This window comes from Poecilia mexicana, unplaced genomic scaffold (assembly GCF_051168715.1).
Source record: "Poecilia mexicana isolate PSO_F unplaced genomic scaffold, ASM5116871v1 scaffold_12, whole genome shotgun sequence".
In the NCBI taxonomy this organism is placed as follows: domain Eukaryota; kingdom Metazoa; phylum Chordata; class Actinopteri; order Cyprinodontiformes; family Poeciliidae; genus Poecilia; species Poecilia mexicana.
The window spans coordinates 13,926,118-13,941,528 of record NW_028263381.1 but is presented as its reverse complement, the minus strand read 5'-3'; the positions used below and the strand labels follow the sequence as shown (position 1 = coordinate 13,941,528).

The following is a 15,411-nucleotide window of genomic DNA, read 5'->3' as shown; positions in this document are numbered from 1 at the left end:
TGTATGCGCGGGGTTTTTACTTTAGAATGGCCAACTCTTATTCCTCTGTCAATTTGATACAGTAGGGGCTTCCACACTTCACATATCTGTGTCCTCTGTCACTTTTATCAGCAGTTAAAACTGTTTAATCCGTTGTTAACATCTCGTAACCTGTTTTTCCGAGCCACCTTTAAACGCAACATGAGCGCTACGACGCTCCGCTGGGTTTACACCTGTGCGGCAGTGAAGGAGACCTGCTGCTGCTGTGCAGAGGTACAGGTGTGTTAGAATCATGGCAGCAAACCAGCAAAACGCAAAGAACCTTTCACAGTTTTTCCCAAAACCGAACAGACTGTTGAGTAAAGCTGTTGGATGAAGGTAGAGTTAGCTAAAAGATCACTAGCTAGCTAATATCAACAAGTAGCTTGTAGGCTACTGGTGTTGTTGTCTATGTTTAGCTATGATTCATTTTGACTTCAAAAAAGTTAATTCCCCACTTCCCCCCCTTGTTCGTCTGGGGCTGAGTGTAACAGGGAGTCTCTAAGAATCCACCCACCCTTCGCTCACACACATCGTTCAACCAGACAGCTATTTGTAAGCCATAGGGTGGGGCTGGGGGTGGGGGCAGAAATAGTTTGGAAACCACTGGGGATCCCAGGAGAAAAAGTTTGGGAACCACTGTTCAAAGGATTGACTGAAGGTTGAATACAAATACATGCCATGATTTTTCTCTAAAAAAGAAAAAAAAAAATCTTAAAAAGCCTGCATCATTTTCCTTTTACTTCACAGCTACGTGCTACTTCATATTGGTCTATGAAAACAAAATAAAATGAAATTAGGCATTGATCAAAAGGTTAAAAAAAAAAAAAACTCAACGGATAGGAACAATTTTGCAAGACACAGAGGTATTTTGTCAACATTTTGTTTGCGTCCAGGATGTTTGCGTCCAGGATTTCGTTCCTCAATACCAGCCACGGGTGTTGTCAAACGGAAGTGAGGTCTTTCCTAAAAAGCTTCGTGTGGTTCAGCACTCAAATCCCTGAAAGATGTAACACGGCGATGTGTAGCAATGAACTCATCCGCTCATTCTGCATGTGAGAAGCTGTGCTCACCGCTTCTTGTTACGCAGATTCACTCATCTTTACGTACATGTAAAGTCTGTGATTGTGAAACGCGTTTCCTGTGACCTGACAAGCATCCTGTATGGAATACCACATAAATCTGTTGCTGCAAAGCAGAAATGTTGACTAATATCCAGAGAAAATAAGATGTCATTGTTTCTGAAAAAAAAAAAAAAAAAAGCAAAGAAAAAAATTTCACACTCGTCACCTCAGAACTGCACTTAGTTCTCATTTTATTTTTGTAAGTATTAATCAACTAAAATTAAACGAAAGTTTCATCTGACAGTTTAGATCCTCCAGAGAAAAGATGAAATAAAGACTTTAGGTAGAACTTTCTTTAATTTATGCTAAAGTAAATTAAAGTTCAGAACTGTGTCACAGGGTGATCTGACCAAAGGACAGAGAACATTTCTAGTGACTCGACGCCTAATCGCTAAATCCACCCATCCATCCATTTTCTTTACACCCTTGTCCCTTAGTGGGGTCAGGAGGGGTGCTGGTGCCTATCTCCTGCTAACGATAATCGCTAAATCAAGATGGTTGATTTTTGTGAATAACAAACCCACCAGTTGTGCTGATGTTTTTCCACGCATGCAACCAATTTATCTTAAATACTTCTGCAACTTTCAAACCATACCTCCATATATGTCTTTGCATTAGGTCAATGCCCCGACATGTCTGTACGCAGATCAGGCATGCATGAGAACTGACCTAATGTCATAACCACACATTGTTGTTATTTTTAAGTTCAGGTCAATGCTATTCCCAAGAAACATCTCACAATTATGACAAATGATAAAATGAATAACGGCAATAAGAAGAACTCGATATTTTAGTCATGAAGAAATCGCCCAGGATGACGTGCCGTTCATGAGGTTCGGTGCACGTCATTTCCTGTGGGTTCTTCTAAAGAAGTTTCAAAGGAGTGTGATCATGACAAGTCCACACAATTTGACTGTGAGACACAGAGGAGAATGAATGGTCATGTAAAGAATATGCATTTTCAACAGCTTGTGGAAAGAGGAGCAAGTAAGTTTACCTACATTCATTTCTTAACTCAAAAAGCAGCTTTAAACATCATCGGCTCTTTTTCGTCTTAAAATTATGCAACCTATTTTTAGTGACTTGTGGCTGTTGTGAAACTAACTGAAGTTTGCAGTTTCCTGCATGAATGAGTCTGATTCCCTTTTAGCCTTTTTTTTTTGTCCAGTATTTGTGTAATAGACATTTTTTTTCCACACAATTTCAGCATGTTTAAACTCCAAAAATAATGAGACCAGTCTGCTTTTTTCCTGTCAGTATGTTGTTTAATGGAAAGAGTTTGGCTCTGCGATTACAGTTTTGTAAATGAACTCCTCCAGTTATGCGAGGCAGTTTACGATAACTGACCGCTTCTGTTCTCCTCAGCATTACTCTGCTTCCTGCTGCTTGTGGTTGTTGATTCAACTAAAACCGTGGCAGCCGCCAGAAACCAGGAGTGCAGCAATGACCTGCATCGGACTATGAAGCTCACCAGGCTTGTCCATAAGGATACCGGTGACCTGATAAAACAATATGTGAGTAAATTCATAAATCTGCTTCATTTTTACCCAACCAATCACACATTGTCACTGTATTACATTATGTTGTGAATCTGATTCAAATTTCCATTCGTCCCTGGCAGAAAACGTCCCAGGGGGAAATGCCAGAGCTCCTCTGCAAGGCTTCGGTGAGCGGCATCCCCGACCCGAACATCTCTGGGCTGGAGCCTTCGGAGAAAATAGCAAGCATGTATGCGCAGCTCCAAGCCTTCTCCCCTCATCTGACGAGGGTGTACGAGCAGCAAACAGACTTGCAGCCCCCAAAGAGCCCGCTTCTGAATCTACTTAACATGGTGATAAATCAGACCGGGATGCTGACTCGCCGCATAAACAACTTTTATCACAAAGTCTTCCCGAACCTGCCTCTACCGGAGCCTGCGGGGGGATCCACAACACTACCGCCGCCTCAGAACGTCTTCCAGCAGAAGGTCTATGGCTGCGTGGTCCTGACGACCTACAAGAAGCTCCTGACAAACATGTCCAAAAACATGAGGACTCTGAGAAGCAAAGTCTGCAGAAAGGCACCAGCAAGTGAATTCAACTTATTTTGATGACCTGGGGGCTGAACTCCGGCGGTCGGTTTCCTGCAGCACTTTACTTACTGGGATGACAACAGACTTAACGAAAACATGTGTTTGAAGATGGCAGGTACATCAGAGTAACGGAGGATATTTATCGTATTTAATATTTATTTTCTGAAAGTGTTCCTGGAAAGAGTGAAGTGTGATAATGATTAGCGGGCTTATTGTTGCATGTTTTGTAATTTAAATGTTTTTTTTTTGTTTTGTTTTTTTGTTTTTTTTTGCTGTACACAGAACATTAATCTGTTGCTCACGCCCTGATACGGAGGATTAAAAGATGCAACACAAGCTGACCTGTCTGTTGGATTATTCCTGTGAATTTTTCTAATAGGTGTTTTCCCACCTCAAAGTGTATGAAAAGTATCATGTGCTGTTTTTTTCTTTCTTTTTTTCGCACAGAATCACTCCCTAAAAGAGGAGTTAAAAAGAAAATCGGGAAGCTGCTGAGACGCTGACTGTGTGATATCAGCTTCTAGTGACGCATGTGTTCGACACAGGGCTGCATCAGATAGGAAAGATTTCATGAAACTAGCAGGCTGTCTGGTCAGTCACAAGGTGTGTGTGTGTGTGTGTGTGTGTGTGTGTGTGTGTGCGCGTGTGTGTGTTTTGGGAGGGTCAGACCACTAAATTTGTTAATGGTGTGTCATTTGCAGCTTTGCATCGTTATACAGAGGCTCTTGCAAGGGCGTATTAAGATGGGGAACAAAAATGATAACATTTTGGATAAAGATGCCCCTTGAGTAAGTGCTTGAAGACTTGAGCTTTATTAGTCTGGATAATATCGTTTCCACAAAATTAACTAATTTTAGCTCAACTTTCCTCCAGTCACAAGCTGTCAGGAAACTAGAAGTAGATAGGGGATTTACTCTAGGTCATGAATCAAGTTCCCTGTTATAACTTTGCCTTATTTAAAGCAACACTGAGGGCACCTTAGGGCGGCAACACCTACTACTGAGTCTGGATCATGCATTTCTTTTAACTGTGCTTAAAATACGTACCCCAGCCCACATCTGAGGAAATATAAAAACAGCTGCTGGCATCTCGGTAAAACCAGATTTACCAAACACTGCAGAAATAGTAGCACCATTAAACTTGCCCACATTTTGTCACATTAGAGCCACAAACTTTCATGCATCTTATTGGGCAGTGCAAAACTATTGTGCGACAGCGATGCGAAAGAAAAACGATACGTGGCTATTTGAAGTTTTCATAAATAATTATCCTAAATGTGTGAGGCACGTTTACATTCAGCCTATTCTGAAGGATGATCTTTTGATGTAGATACAGCGGTGAGGTTTTTTTGGGGTGCGTCCCTACCAGCAGACTGAACAGTTTGAACTCTGTTTTTTTTTTTTATAAGACAGCAGCTTAGTCAAACTGGATACATTTTCACACAAATTCTAGATAAGATTTAGGTCTGGTCTTTAATTGATCCCATTGTCACTGTGCATGTTTAGCGTTGTTGTTCTGTAGGCGACTGAACCTCTGCCAAACCCTGCATGTTCTGCACATTCACATTTTGCTTCAGGGTTGCCCATCAACTCTAACCAGCTTTTCAATCCCTACAAAAAAAAAAAAAAAAAAAAAAAATATATATATATATATATGAATCCTTGCAGCATGATGCTGCCACCACCCATATTTCACAACAAGGATGGTGCACTGAGATGTGCAATCAGCCAGTTTCCTGCAAGTGTGACGCTTCACATCTAAGTGAAGACTAAATGAGCTTAGTCTTTTTTATGGACTTCTTTCAACAATGTCTTTCTTTAGAAAAACTATGTATTATTTTCCTTCCACTTCACAAATATCAACTGCTTGATGTTAGTCTATCAGATTCAAACTAATATTAATTTATTAGATTCGAGGAAACAATTCACTGTCAGATTTCAAAACCAAAAGAGTCTTAATTAACCCACAGGAGAGAGTGAGCACAGGGACATCCTTAGCTGTTTAGTCACTACTCATCTTATAAAAAATGTCAACTTCATCAGTTAGTAGTGTCAAATTAATAAAAAAAAAATCCCTTCCTTCAAATTTTATTCCTTTAAACAAATGATTTAGATTTTTATTTTGAAGGGCCCACTCAAACACTATTCTCAGAGAAACAGACTGAAAGAAGCTTGAAATTGAGCTTCCGATAAACTCATTTTATGAAAACTATGAGTCAAGTGGAAAATAACTTCTGAAACTTTGAGTGGTTGAATCTTGTGGTGACACCACAAGCGTTTTTTTTTTTAACCTGCACGACAACTACTCGTATGCAATAAATTAAAACATTATTGAAAAGTTCACTTCTTTCAGTAACTCGGTTCAGTTCAGTAAGTGAAACACAATGAAAACATGGCAGAAGAAGTTTAATGCTTAATAGCAGATTGAAAGGTATTAATTTTCAAAAGATACTTTTAATTTTATAACTGATTGGGAAACATTTACTGAATATGAATGTATGAGGTATAACCAGGTATAACAGGAGTTTAGATTTGACACACATTGGGGGTGATTTAAGTCACACACACACACACACACACACACACACACACACACACCCACACACACACACACTTTAGCATCATAGTGGGCCCAGAAGCTCTTTGGGACCCTTAACATAGTTTGATCCGAACAATTTCTGACACAATATTTTTTATCATGTCATCCATGTTTCAACATTTGTCTGTTACGTCTAATTTAATAATTTAATAACTACTGTTAAGAAACTCAGATATGAAACAAATGGACATATTTTGAAAAGTACACCTTACTCATACATTTCTAATTTTTTATTATTATTATTATTTCTTTTGTTTGTTCCCTGCTAGTGTTGAGGCCCTAAGCTGCTTTTTTATTCGAGATAGGCTGCCTCTAGATGGCAGTATATCTCAGTAACAAAGTAAGATGAAAACTGAATAATAGGCAATAAGCAATAATAATAATAATAATAATAATAATAATAATGACTCACGTTTATGAGTTCTCATTTATTAAGCAATTTCATTATTATATGATTGTTTTTAACGTCTGTCCGTCAGAAAAGTGTGGGTAGAAGGAAGAAAGATGACAACATATCTTCCTATTGCTGCAACATTTGGTGTAAAGTTCAAATGCTGACTTGCTGTTTTTAAGTTTCATTTTGTTTTGCTTTTTATGCTTGTATTTATTTTTGTTCAGTGTAGAAAGCTTCTCAAAGACCCTTATGTGAAAATATCAGTTGTGTTTGTCAAAAACTGTATCCTGAACTTTGAGAGAAAAAGTAAATGTTGAAAGTCTCTTCAGTTTTCTCACCATTGCTCAAGAAAAATGGTTTCCATTACTCATTTTTATTTCAGGTTATGATGTTTTTTTCCTGATAAACCTTTCCACCATTTGCTCAAATGCCGTTCTCTCACCATAAAGAAAACTTTTAACCTTATACTAACCTTAAAATATATGAATGTTCCTTTTATGATGAAGTAGCACAAATATTATATACATATTATTCTGCTTATTTGATAATCATTGAAGCTTTGTTGCACAATAACTCCAACCTGAGAAATAAAGGGTTCAGGCATCCTTCAAGGCTACATTAATATGAATTTTATGCCCATGATGACTTTTCACTAGACCCAAGTTTCTTTTTTCCTTTTGAGAGAAATGCAAATGATAAACAGTTTCAATGTTCTTTATTTTGCATCTACAGAGTGCAGGGAACTGGCACTTACTGCTCACAACCATAAATACATATTTTCTGTAATAGAAAGAAAACGACAAGAAACATTTTTGCCATGAGGCAAACCATAGCATCTTTGATCAAGGGGCATTACAAAAAGAAAACTTTACATATTCAAGCCCCTGCATTCACATATGTAGTCTATCTAAATATCAGTCCATTTCTTGAACACTGCTAACAATAAAAGTGAATATTTATTTTAATAAAGTTCCATTCACAAACCTACATTCATTATTGGCATGAATGTTATATCAGTCTTTGGCTTTTAATTCTTTTTCAGACTTGACTGGTTGTGGTCCAACTTTATTAATTAAAAAAAAAAAAATCTATAACTGAAAACGACCCATTCTGGGGAGAACAGCAGTCAAGCCACGTCAAAAGCCATTAGCCATACCTACAGCTATAAGAGTTGTGTAATCGAGGCATGAAGCCATAAAGGCTTTAACCCAGTGTTTTGTGGTGGCTTGGTTTGGTTGTGACATTCACTCTGACCTAAAAAAGACAATTCAAAAGCCTGCTTTACGGCCAAAAGTTGAAACAGCATTCATGCCCATGAAGCGCATTGTAAAGATTTTACTGGAACCACAATCTTACCTCTTTTTAAATAAATGCAAATAATAAAGTGCTTCAACGTCCCCTTTTTGCGCAAACAATAAAAGGCATGCACATTCTGTAGTAAAGAAATAAATATTTTCTGTGATCATACAAGACAACTATAATATCACGTGAGATTTATGAAAATAATTTGCGTATTCAATTCCATTTACATCAACAAATAGTGTCATCCACGTTTGAATATCATTGCTCTGTCCTGGCATACAGTAGTGCAATCTTATTGCTTAGAATTAAGTCTTCTAATAAATTAAAATTGTCGTTCGGTTTGCATAGTTGTTCCAACATGCATGAGGCGTATCGTCAGTGCAGGCATGTTGCTACAGAGCAAAACAAGAAACTAATATCAAACAGTTTAAGGCATCAAACTTTCTATTCTCAAAGCTTACTTAAAACAGTTGGACACTTCAGCCCAACCTGCAGCCAGGGATCACATCCGTCTTTAAGAAGCGAATGTTCATTCTTGATTCGATATCAAAGTTAGACAACAGCTGCAAAGAAAACAAAACAGCAGCTCAGCGTCGCGTTTCAGACTCGTACAAATTCATTCAAACTAACTAAAATCAACTTCAATGTCATTTTAAGAACATATGCCGACTACCTTTGCCACACATTAAACATCGGATGAGCCATTTTTCTTCTTTTTTAAAGCACAATGCACTCTGTGAACGAACCTTTAGAAAATGCTCGAAGGTGATTCCCTCATAAAATTCATCGGGGTCCTGAGTTCAAAACAGGAAGCTTGTGATTTAGTCTGTGCAAGGAAGGAAGCAAATGACTTTATCTGACCAGAACCACCTCCTTACCCTGTGACCAACTGTTCTGGCCACTTCAAACATGGCTGCATCGGCAATGGCTCTGGACGTTTCTTTCCCCAGTGCTCCGCTGCGAGATAACAACTCCTCCACCACCTGGAAATATCAGAACAAGAACAGCTCTGATTTCTGGAAGTGAAGGAGCGAGGTGAAATCCTCAATTTCCAGCCGACTGACAGACAATAATTCAAACGATTCTTAAGTGCAATAAAAATCATGTGAATATTTTGGACTCAATAAGAAGCTCACGTGTCTGTAATCCTCAAGCGTTATCAATCCATCGCCGTCCGAGTCATGCATGTTGAATATAACTGCAGAGAAAAATGCAACTTTTATGCCAGCCACTGGCAAACATCAAGCATGGATTAGAGATTCCCTGAAGACAAAACGCACATTTAAGTTTCTCCCTCCTGATGCTTTTACGCTGTTCATCTGTCATTTTCGAACACGGGGGCTTGAAATGAGACATGACCACCAGAAATTCTTCAAAGTCAATCTCGTTTGCCCTGCCCTCACAACTTGGGGAAAAGTTTCTGCAATAAAGACAAAAAATATACATGCCATAATTATTCTAAAAGTCTATTTGCACACACAACAATACTAACAGTAATAATAAGAAATCAAATAGAGCCCAGGTTTCTTAAGAGTGAAGTTATGTTGTAAATGCATATATAGGCATCAGTGTAAAATGCCCACACCGACACCTAAAGCAGATCTTGTGGATTTCTGCGTCAATAGGAGTTAATAAGGAGAAGATTTATTTGATTTGTCCACTGAAGTAAAAGAAGAAGTAGTCAGGAGAACAATGAAGTAGAAAAAGAAATCAATTCAGCAACACATCTGAGATTAAAAGAATGGTTCACAAGTCCAAAAATCTTTGCCCTAGAAGAAAATCTCTGGTCATGGGCTCAAACCAGTGGCACATGGTCAATCTGTGTCACAGAGAAATCGATTGTAAACTAATGTTCTTATTACCAAAGACAACCTAATACAAATATACAGCAGTGTCAAAACATTTCTGGAAAAACCCTGCAAGTGGCTGATATCAGGAAATCCTACCAATGGCTGGAGAAAGCTGGACTCAAGGACAGCACGGAGGCCCTCATCCTGGCCGCCCAGGAACAGGCCCTAAACACCAGAGCAATAGAGGCTCAGATCTACCACACCAGACAAGACCCAAGGTGTAGGTTGTGCAAGGAGGCCTCTGAGACAGTCCAGCACATAACAGCAGGGTGCAAGATGCTGGCAGGGAAAGCGTACATGGAACGACATAACCAAGTGGCGGGCATAGTGTACAGAAACATCTGTGCAGAATATGGACTGGAAGCCCCGAGGTCAAAGTGGGGAACACCCCCAAAGGTGGTGGAGAATGACCGAGCTAAGATCCTGTGGGACTTCCAGATCCAGACAGACAAGATGGTAATGGCGAACCAACCGGACATTGTGGTGGTGGATAAAGAACAGAGGAAAGCCGTTGTGGTGGATGTAGCAATACCAAGTGACCACAACATCAGGAAAAAGGAGCATGAGAAACTGGAGAAATAACAGGGAACTGGAGAAGGCCTGGAAGGTGAAGACCACAGTGGTGCCTGTGGTCATCGGGGCCCTCGGGGCAGTCACCCCCAAACTGGAGCAGTGGCTCAAACAGATCCCAGGAACAACATCAGACATCTCAGTCCAGAAATGTGCAGTTCTAGGCACAGCCAAGATACTGCGCAGAACCCTCAAGCTCCCAGGCCTCTGGTAGAGGACCCGAGCTCAGAGGATGGAAGAGAGAGACCACCCGCTGAGGGTGAGAAGGGAATTTTTATATATATATATATATATATATATACATATATGTTAAATCTGTCTCTTTCACTTTAAATTCGAATCTAATAAATTAATATTAATTTGTTACTTTCACTTTAAATTATTCGTCACTCCTGCAACAAACTTGACAGATTTACGCCGCGTCTCTTCAGCAAGAAACCAAATGGTGATGTTAGTTCTTATTAAAAGAGTAATGCCTGCATTTTTGGATCACCCTTCAAGATAAGCCTGGTCAGAGCTTGTGATTGGCCGGACATTGTTTTGTTCAGCAAACAGCTGACAGCACACGGGTAACCCCCATTTCCTCCACAGAGCATTTATGGGGAAGGTAAAAGTGCTGACACCATCCTGCATTGGCAATAAGCTGTGACACATCCAGTCCATATATGTCTTCAAGAATGACTTTTTAGTTCAGAACAAAACTGTCTCTTTCTCTTTCTAGCATAAACCACATGTCATTGTCCATATATGGTAGTGCTTCCTGTTGCAGGGACAGGAACTATTGATTTCTTTTTTCTTAATCAAGATATGAAATTAATTATGTGCTGTAAAAAAGAAAACATGGAAGTGAAAATAAAATTCATTTATATTTTACATTTCTTTCTTTGTATGTTTTTAAATAAGATGATATTTTTGCTTTAAGATAAAGATAATTGTAAGACAATATGAGAAAATCAATAATTACTATATGTTTCACATTGCTGCAATGTTCCACAGATTTCTTTGGTACAGTCTTGGCTTTTTGCAATATTTTTTTATTTTAATTGTTTTACATTTTACAGGATATTTAGAGGAATTAAATAAAAAAGAAAAAAAAAGAAATCATTATTCATAAATGCAGAATTAAGATTCATCGCTGCACCGTACCTTCGGTTAAAGAAAGCCTCTATGATCTCTTTACGAATGGGATTGTATTTCAGAGAAGAGATGCCCAGGAAATCTTCCCTCCTGAGGGAAGTAAAGTTAAGATGTCAAACTTGGTGTAATATCCCAGCCAGCATAATATGTGACTAGTTTCATGTTAGATGAGATGACTGAAGCTTTGTAATTAAGGTTTCCAGCTTTAAATACAATCAAGTTGGCATTTCATGATCTGTAACTGACTGGAAATGGTTTGTAAATGACTGAAGTTGTCAAGATCCAAGAAATCAGTGAAAATAAGGAACTTACAGCTTACCTTAAAACATCATCTCCCTCACTCAGCTGTTTGAATCTCTTGTGGAGGACTCTAATCTGCCTAAGTGAAACTGAAAACAAACCACAAAGCGAGCAAATACTGTAAATAATCATGCAATTTGTAAGTTTAAGCTGGAAATTCAAGGGTCCCTTTTCACTTATGGAAGCTTCCGAGCCACCCGTTTTGTGTATTCAAATTTCATTTTCCACTCTTTTAGTTTGCATCCTGCGTCTACCAATAAACTTCTGAGAGAATAGAGGAGTTCACTTGACAAGTGGTGAACAGTAATCTATTATTAACAGCATTGTGCTTTGTAAAGGATAATGTTACACTTCCCTGAACTTTCACTCTAAATTATTCATCACTCCTGCGTCACACTTGACAGATTTACGCGTCTTTTTCACCAAATGGTGGTTTCTTATTAAAAGAATAACGCTTGCTTCTTTTTTTTTTTTTTTTTTTTTTTTGTTTGTTTGTTTGTTTGCATCCCGCTTCAAGACGATACTGAAAAATGAAAAAGCATTTCCGTTTCACGAAGCTCTTTATACTTCCTTCTCGTCCGGCAGGGATTGATAACAGATAATGATTACTCACAGCCAGTTTTCTCCGACAGGTCATAGTGTTCAGTCGGAGCCGGTGTAGACTTTAGTGCTCCCATCGTTGCTAAAGGCTCTCTCTCCCCTCTCTCTGCCTCTCCGACCTGTGGAGTTGTCAAAGGCACCACGCAGCCCAGGATGTACTCGACAGGGATCAATGCGATCATGTTTCACAATAATCCGTGTCCATATTAGTGTTTACCTCAGATCCCCGGGCTCCCACCTGTTTTCGCTTTCGTGTGGAGGCCAAGCAGTTCTCATCCCCCTGCAGGCAGCGACGGCTACTTCCGCAACACCCGTTCCTATGACGACACGGTCCTAAAAACAAACCGGTAACGTCTGATTTAGATGTCTGAAGGTTCTAATTACTTAATGGCTGGTTTGAGTGGAGTAAAAGGAGACGTTATTTTAATTTAGGTTAATCATATTGAGTTAAAATATCATTGAACGATTCAATTATTTCAATAACTCAATTCAGTAAGAGAAACGCATTAATTATTTCTGTTAATTATATTTTTTAACCTTACAGCTATATAAGTAAATCAGACTTGCATCAGAACAACAAAAAACATGTTTTACTTACAGAAATTAGACCTTAATAAATGTACCTTGAAGGTTATTTTCTATACTTTTAATTTGACCACTAGCTTTAGCAGAATGCACACTAATTTAGTGAAAATGACTAATGTCACCCTTCTTTTTCGTTCTGAGTCAGTAGGTTCACTTGATGACACACACTCGGGTTTACTTGATTTATTCTTAGACTGAAAAAAAAAAAAAAAGTAAGTTGGTGGTTACAATCAACCAGAAGCTTCAGCTCTAAAGTTACAAGAGCAGCATAAAAATGAGATAAACTGACTCACATAATTAACCCCTGGCATAAATAACAATAAATATAAACATTTCAAATAAAGGAATGAGAGTGCACACATAACATTCAAAGACTATCCCACGATTGTAACAAAAACATTATATATAAAAAAAAGACTGACAACAGAGAAAAAACAAATTGGTGATTAACATCCAATATAGCAGCTTCTGTCCGTATCCATAACAAATAAATACAATAAATAAAGCTAAACAAAGTACACAGTGATTATTTCCCAATGAACAGTTGACAAAATAGTTTACCTTTGCAAAATAAAATACAGCTGAAATGGACAACGTTCAAACATGGTGAAAATGCACATGAAACCCTACACATGATTAGATTTGTCTAAAATAAATGCTAAAATATAATACTGGTAAGGAAAACACAGAGCTGATCCTAATACATACCACAGTTACAGACGGCAACAGAAAAAGGCTAACTGTCACTGGTAGCTATGGTAACCACCAACTGTCAACTTAACAATAAAAGTCATGATAAAATAACTAAACAAAACTAATTTGTAAAATAAATAAACCAGTTTTAACAAACTTCACATCTACATTAATGTTCCGAAAAACCCATTTAAACTGCGAATCCTATTTGCAGTTCAAATTAATTATTTTAAAAAGAGAAGAAAAATGATGCACATCTTTTTAGATCCTTGTTGCAAATCAAAATCTAAAAAGTGTGGCATGAATTTCTATGCAAAGCCATGTACTCTGATACCCCTAAATAAAATCCAGTACATCCAGTTGCCTAAAGAAATTACCCAATTTATGAACTAAGATTTGTTGAAGAATGTTAGTGGAAAAAAAAAAAATCAGCATCATGAAGGTCAGGAAGGACACTGCACATTTCGGAGATAAAGGTGCAGGAATGTTTAAGAACCATTTCTTTAAAATGTTGTTTAAATTATGAGTAGTACTACATATAATTTAGTCTTTTGCAGAATCATTTATTCCTTTGAACTTTTCCTTAATCACATTGCATACTGATTGACAAAGGCAAAATCATGCAGTTGTGAAGTACAGGAAGCTATCATTTGCAGCAGTTACAGCTGAATATGTTTCCAAACCAAATAAGCTTAAAATTTCTGTGACTAGTTTTGTGCTGAGTGATGTATATGTAAATATATAAGTGATATGTTCTCCAGAAAATCGTTATCAGATCTTTGCAGCTCATCTCTAACAGGTTCAGATTACTGCAACTCATTAATTCCCCGGAGTGGTTAAAAAAAAACCTAATTCAATGAAATGAAAAACACCAGACACCAAAAGAAATGTTACTGCACTAACTGAACCAAACCTCAGAGAAAGACTTTTTGTGGTTATGGTAGTTGCTTACATCAGTCCTGCTGCACATTATGCATTATGTAGCATGATGTCTAAGATGTCTAAGAGTCAGCAGTATAAACCACAGAACATTGCCAGTAACAACTTTCTGCCCCGTTTGAGTCATTTGAAAATTCCATTTAATGCTAAATTCGACTTAATAAAAAGATAATCTTGACAGATTACCCCCCCACCCCCACCCCAAAAAAATCCCTAGTAACATATAAAAAAAATGTGTGAAGGTAGGAACCCAAGATCAGTAGATTAGGAAGGAAAAACAAGCAGTAAAAGAGTAAATAGGGTATTATTAATAATTTGATTATTTTTGTAATCAAATATAAATTATCTAAAAAAATAATATGAACCATATAAGTTCTATTATTCAAATTTGGAATGTAAAAAAGAAATAATAAAAAATACTGTATAAATTGTGTTACCTGCAGTACTTCAATGAGCCGCACGGGGGCAACACAGGAACACATTTGTGTGTTTTCCAGCCCAACTAGCTGCTAGCAGTGGTTAGCATTATTTAGCAGGAAAAGTTTGTATTCAGTTTCTTTGTGTGGAGTTTGCATGTCCTCCATGTCCATTGATAGGTTTTCATTATGCAAACTCAAATCCTTCAGCAAGCAAATATGATGATCTTAATACAACACTGTAAGTATTTACTTTAAAGATTATTTAAAAATAAATTTATATCCATGTTAAATTTATGCACTCATTATACTAGAATTTTTTTTTTTAAATTGAACAAATAAAATCGCATTCCTCTTGGTAATTTACAAAAACTCAGTAAAGCATAGATACCAAGCAACTGTGTGGTTGCCTAAGTGTTCACTGAACAAACACACTGAAACAAAAGAAAACAGGTTTCCGACTGAAACTAATCAAACCTACAAACAAGGTGACCACTCCCTTTGTTTCTGGCATTATACCGCCCTCTTGTGTGCAAATGATCTAATTACCACATGAAATCAAAACCACTGAATAAAAAAATTAAAAAAAATCACTGTAGTTCCTTTTCCTGTGTAACATAACACCCAGAACCAGTTGCTCAAACTGACTAAATTCAAACTATATCATGCAAAGAAAAAAAAGAAAAGAAAAAAAAACAACTAATTACAGATTAAATTCCATGAATACTTAGTTGTTTTGAACTTGTAGGCCGCATACTGCTGCTATCAGGTTCCCCCAGGCTGCACCCTGACCCACCACCAAAATCTCATCATA

At 37.7% G+C, this 15,411-nt stretch overlaps 2 protein-coding genes across 4 annotated transcripts; one reads left to right on the top strand and one right to left on the bottom strand.

Annotated features, from left to right (window-relative positions):
- The first annotated feature begins 2,049 nt into the window (after nt 1-2,049).
- Nucleotides 2,050-3,549, top strand: m17 (IL-6 subfamily cytokine M17). Its single transcript, XM_014969157.2, has 3 exons — nt 2,050-2,129; nt 2,508-2,656; nt 2,764-3,549. The coding sequence occupies exons 1-3, from the start codon at nt 2,075-2,077 to the stop codon at nt 3,229-3,231; spliced, it is 672 nt and encodes a 223-aa protein (XP_014824643.1). The 5' UTR covers nt 2,050-2,074; the 3' UTR covers nt 3,232-3,549.
- Nucleotides 3,550-6,903: 3,354 nt separating this feature from the next.
- tescb (tescalcin b) lies at nt 6,904-15,352 on the bottom strand. Of its 3 annotated transcripts, XM_014969182.2 has the most exons (9): nt 12,182-15,352; nt 11,978-12,083; nt 11,384-11,453; nt 11,074-11,154; nt 8,788-8,927; nt 8,644-8,705; nt 8,386-8,490; nt 8,254-8,301; nt 6,904-8,070 (listed from the first exon to the last, which is right to left on the bottom strand). In XM_014969182.2, exons 2-9 carry the CDS (start codon nt 12,039-12,041, stop codon nt 7,987-7,989), a joined length of 654 nt encoding a protein of 217 aa, XP_014824668.1. In that variant the 5' UTR covers nt 12,042-12,083; nt 12,182-15,352; the 3' UTR covers nt 6,904-7,986. The 3 variants fall into 3 exon arrangements, with proteins under 3 accessions (XP_014824668.1, XP_087867087.1, XP_087867086.1); XM_088010961.1 differs by having other exon boundaries at nt 8,181-8,301; nt 11,978-15,352; XM_088010960.1 differs by having other exon boundaries at nt 11,978-15,352.
- Nucleotides 15,353-15,411: the final 59 nt, after the last annotated feature.

Excerpts from the sequence above, each read along its gene's own strand:
- m17 (XM_014969157.2), top strand. The coding sequence starts at position 2,075 with ATGAATGGTCATGTAAAGAATATGCATTTTCAACAGCTTGTGGAAAGA. Across the intron at positions 2,130-2,507 it reads GCTTGTGGAAAGAGGAGCAA|CATTACTCTGCTTCCTGCTG; the intron begins GTAAGTTTACCT and ends TGTTCTCCTCAG. Across the intron at positions 2,657-2,763 it reads GTGACCTGATAAAACAATAT|AAAACGTCCCAGGGGGAAAT; the intron begins GTGAGTAAATTC and ends CGTCCCTGGCAG.
- tescb (XM_088010961.1), bottom strand. The coding sequence starts at position 12,146 with ATGATCGCATTGATCCCTGTCGAGTACATCCTGGGCTGCGTGGTGCCT. Across the intron at positions 11,454-11,977 it reads CCTGTCGGAGAAAACTGGCT|TTTCACTTAGGCAGATTAGA; the intron begins GTGAGTAATCAT and ends GTTTGTTTTCAG. Across the intron at positions 8,302-8,385 it reads CCAGAACAGTTGGTCACAGG|GACCCCGATGAATTTTATGA; the intron begins GTAAGGAGGTGG and ends TTTTGAACTCAG.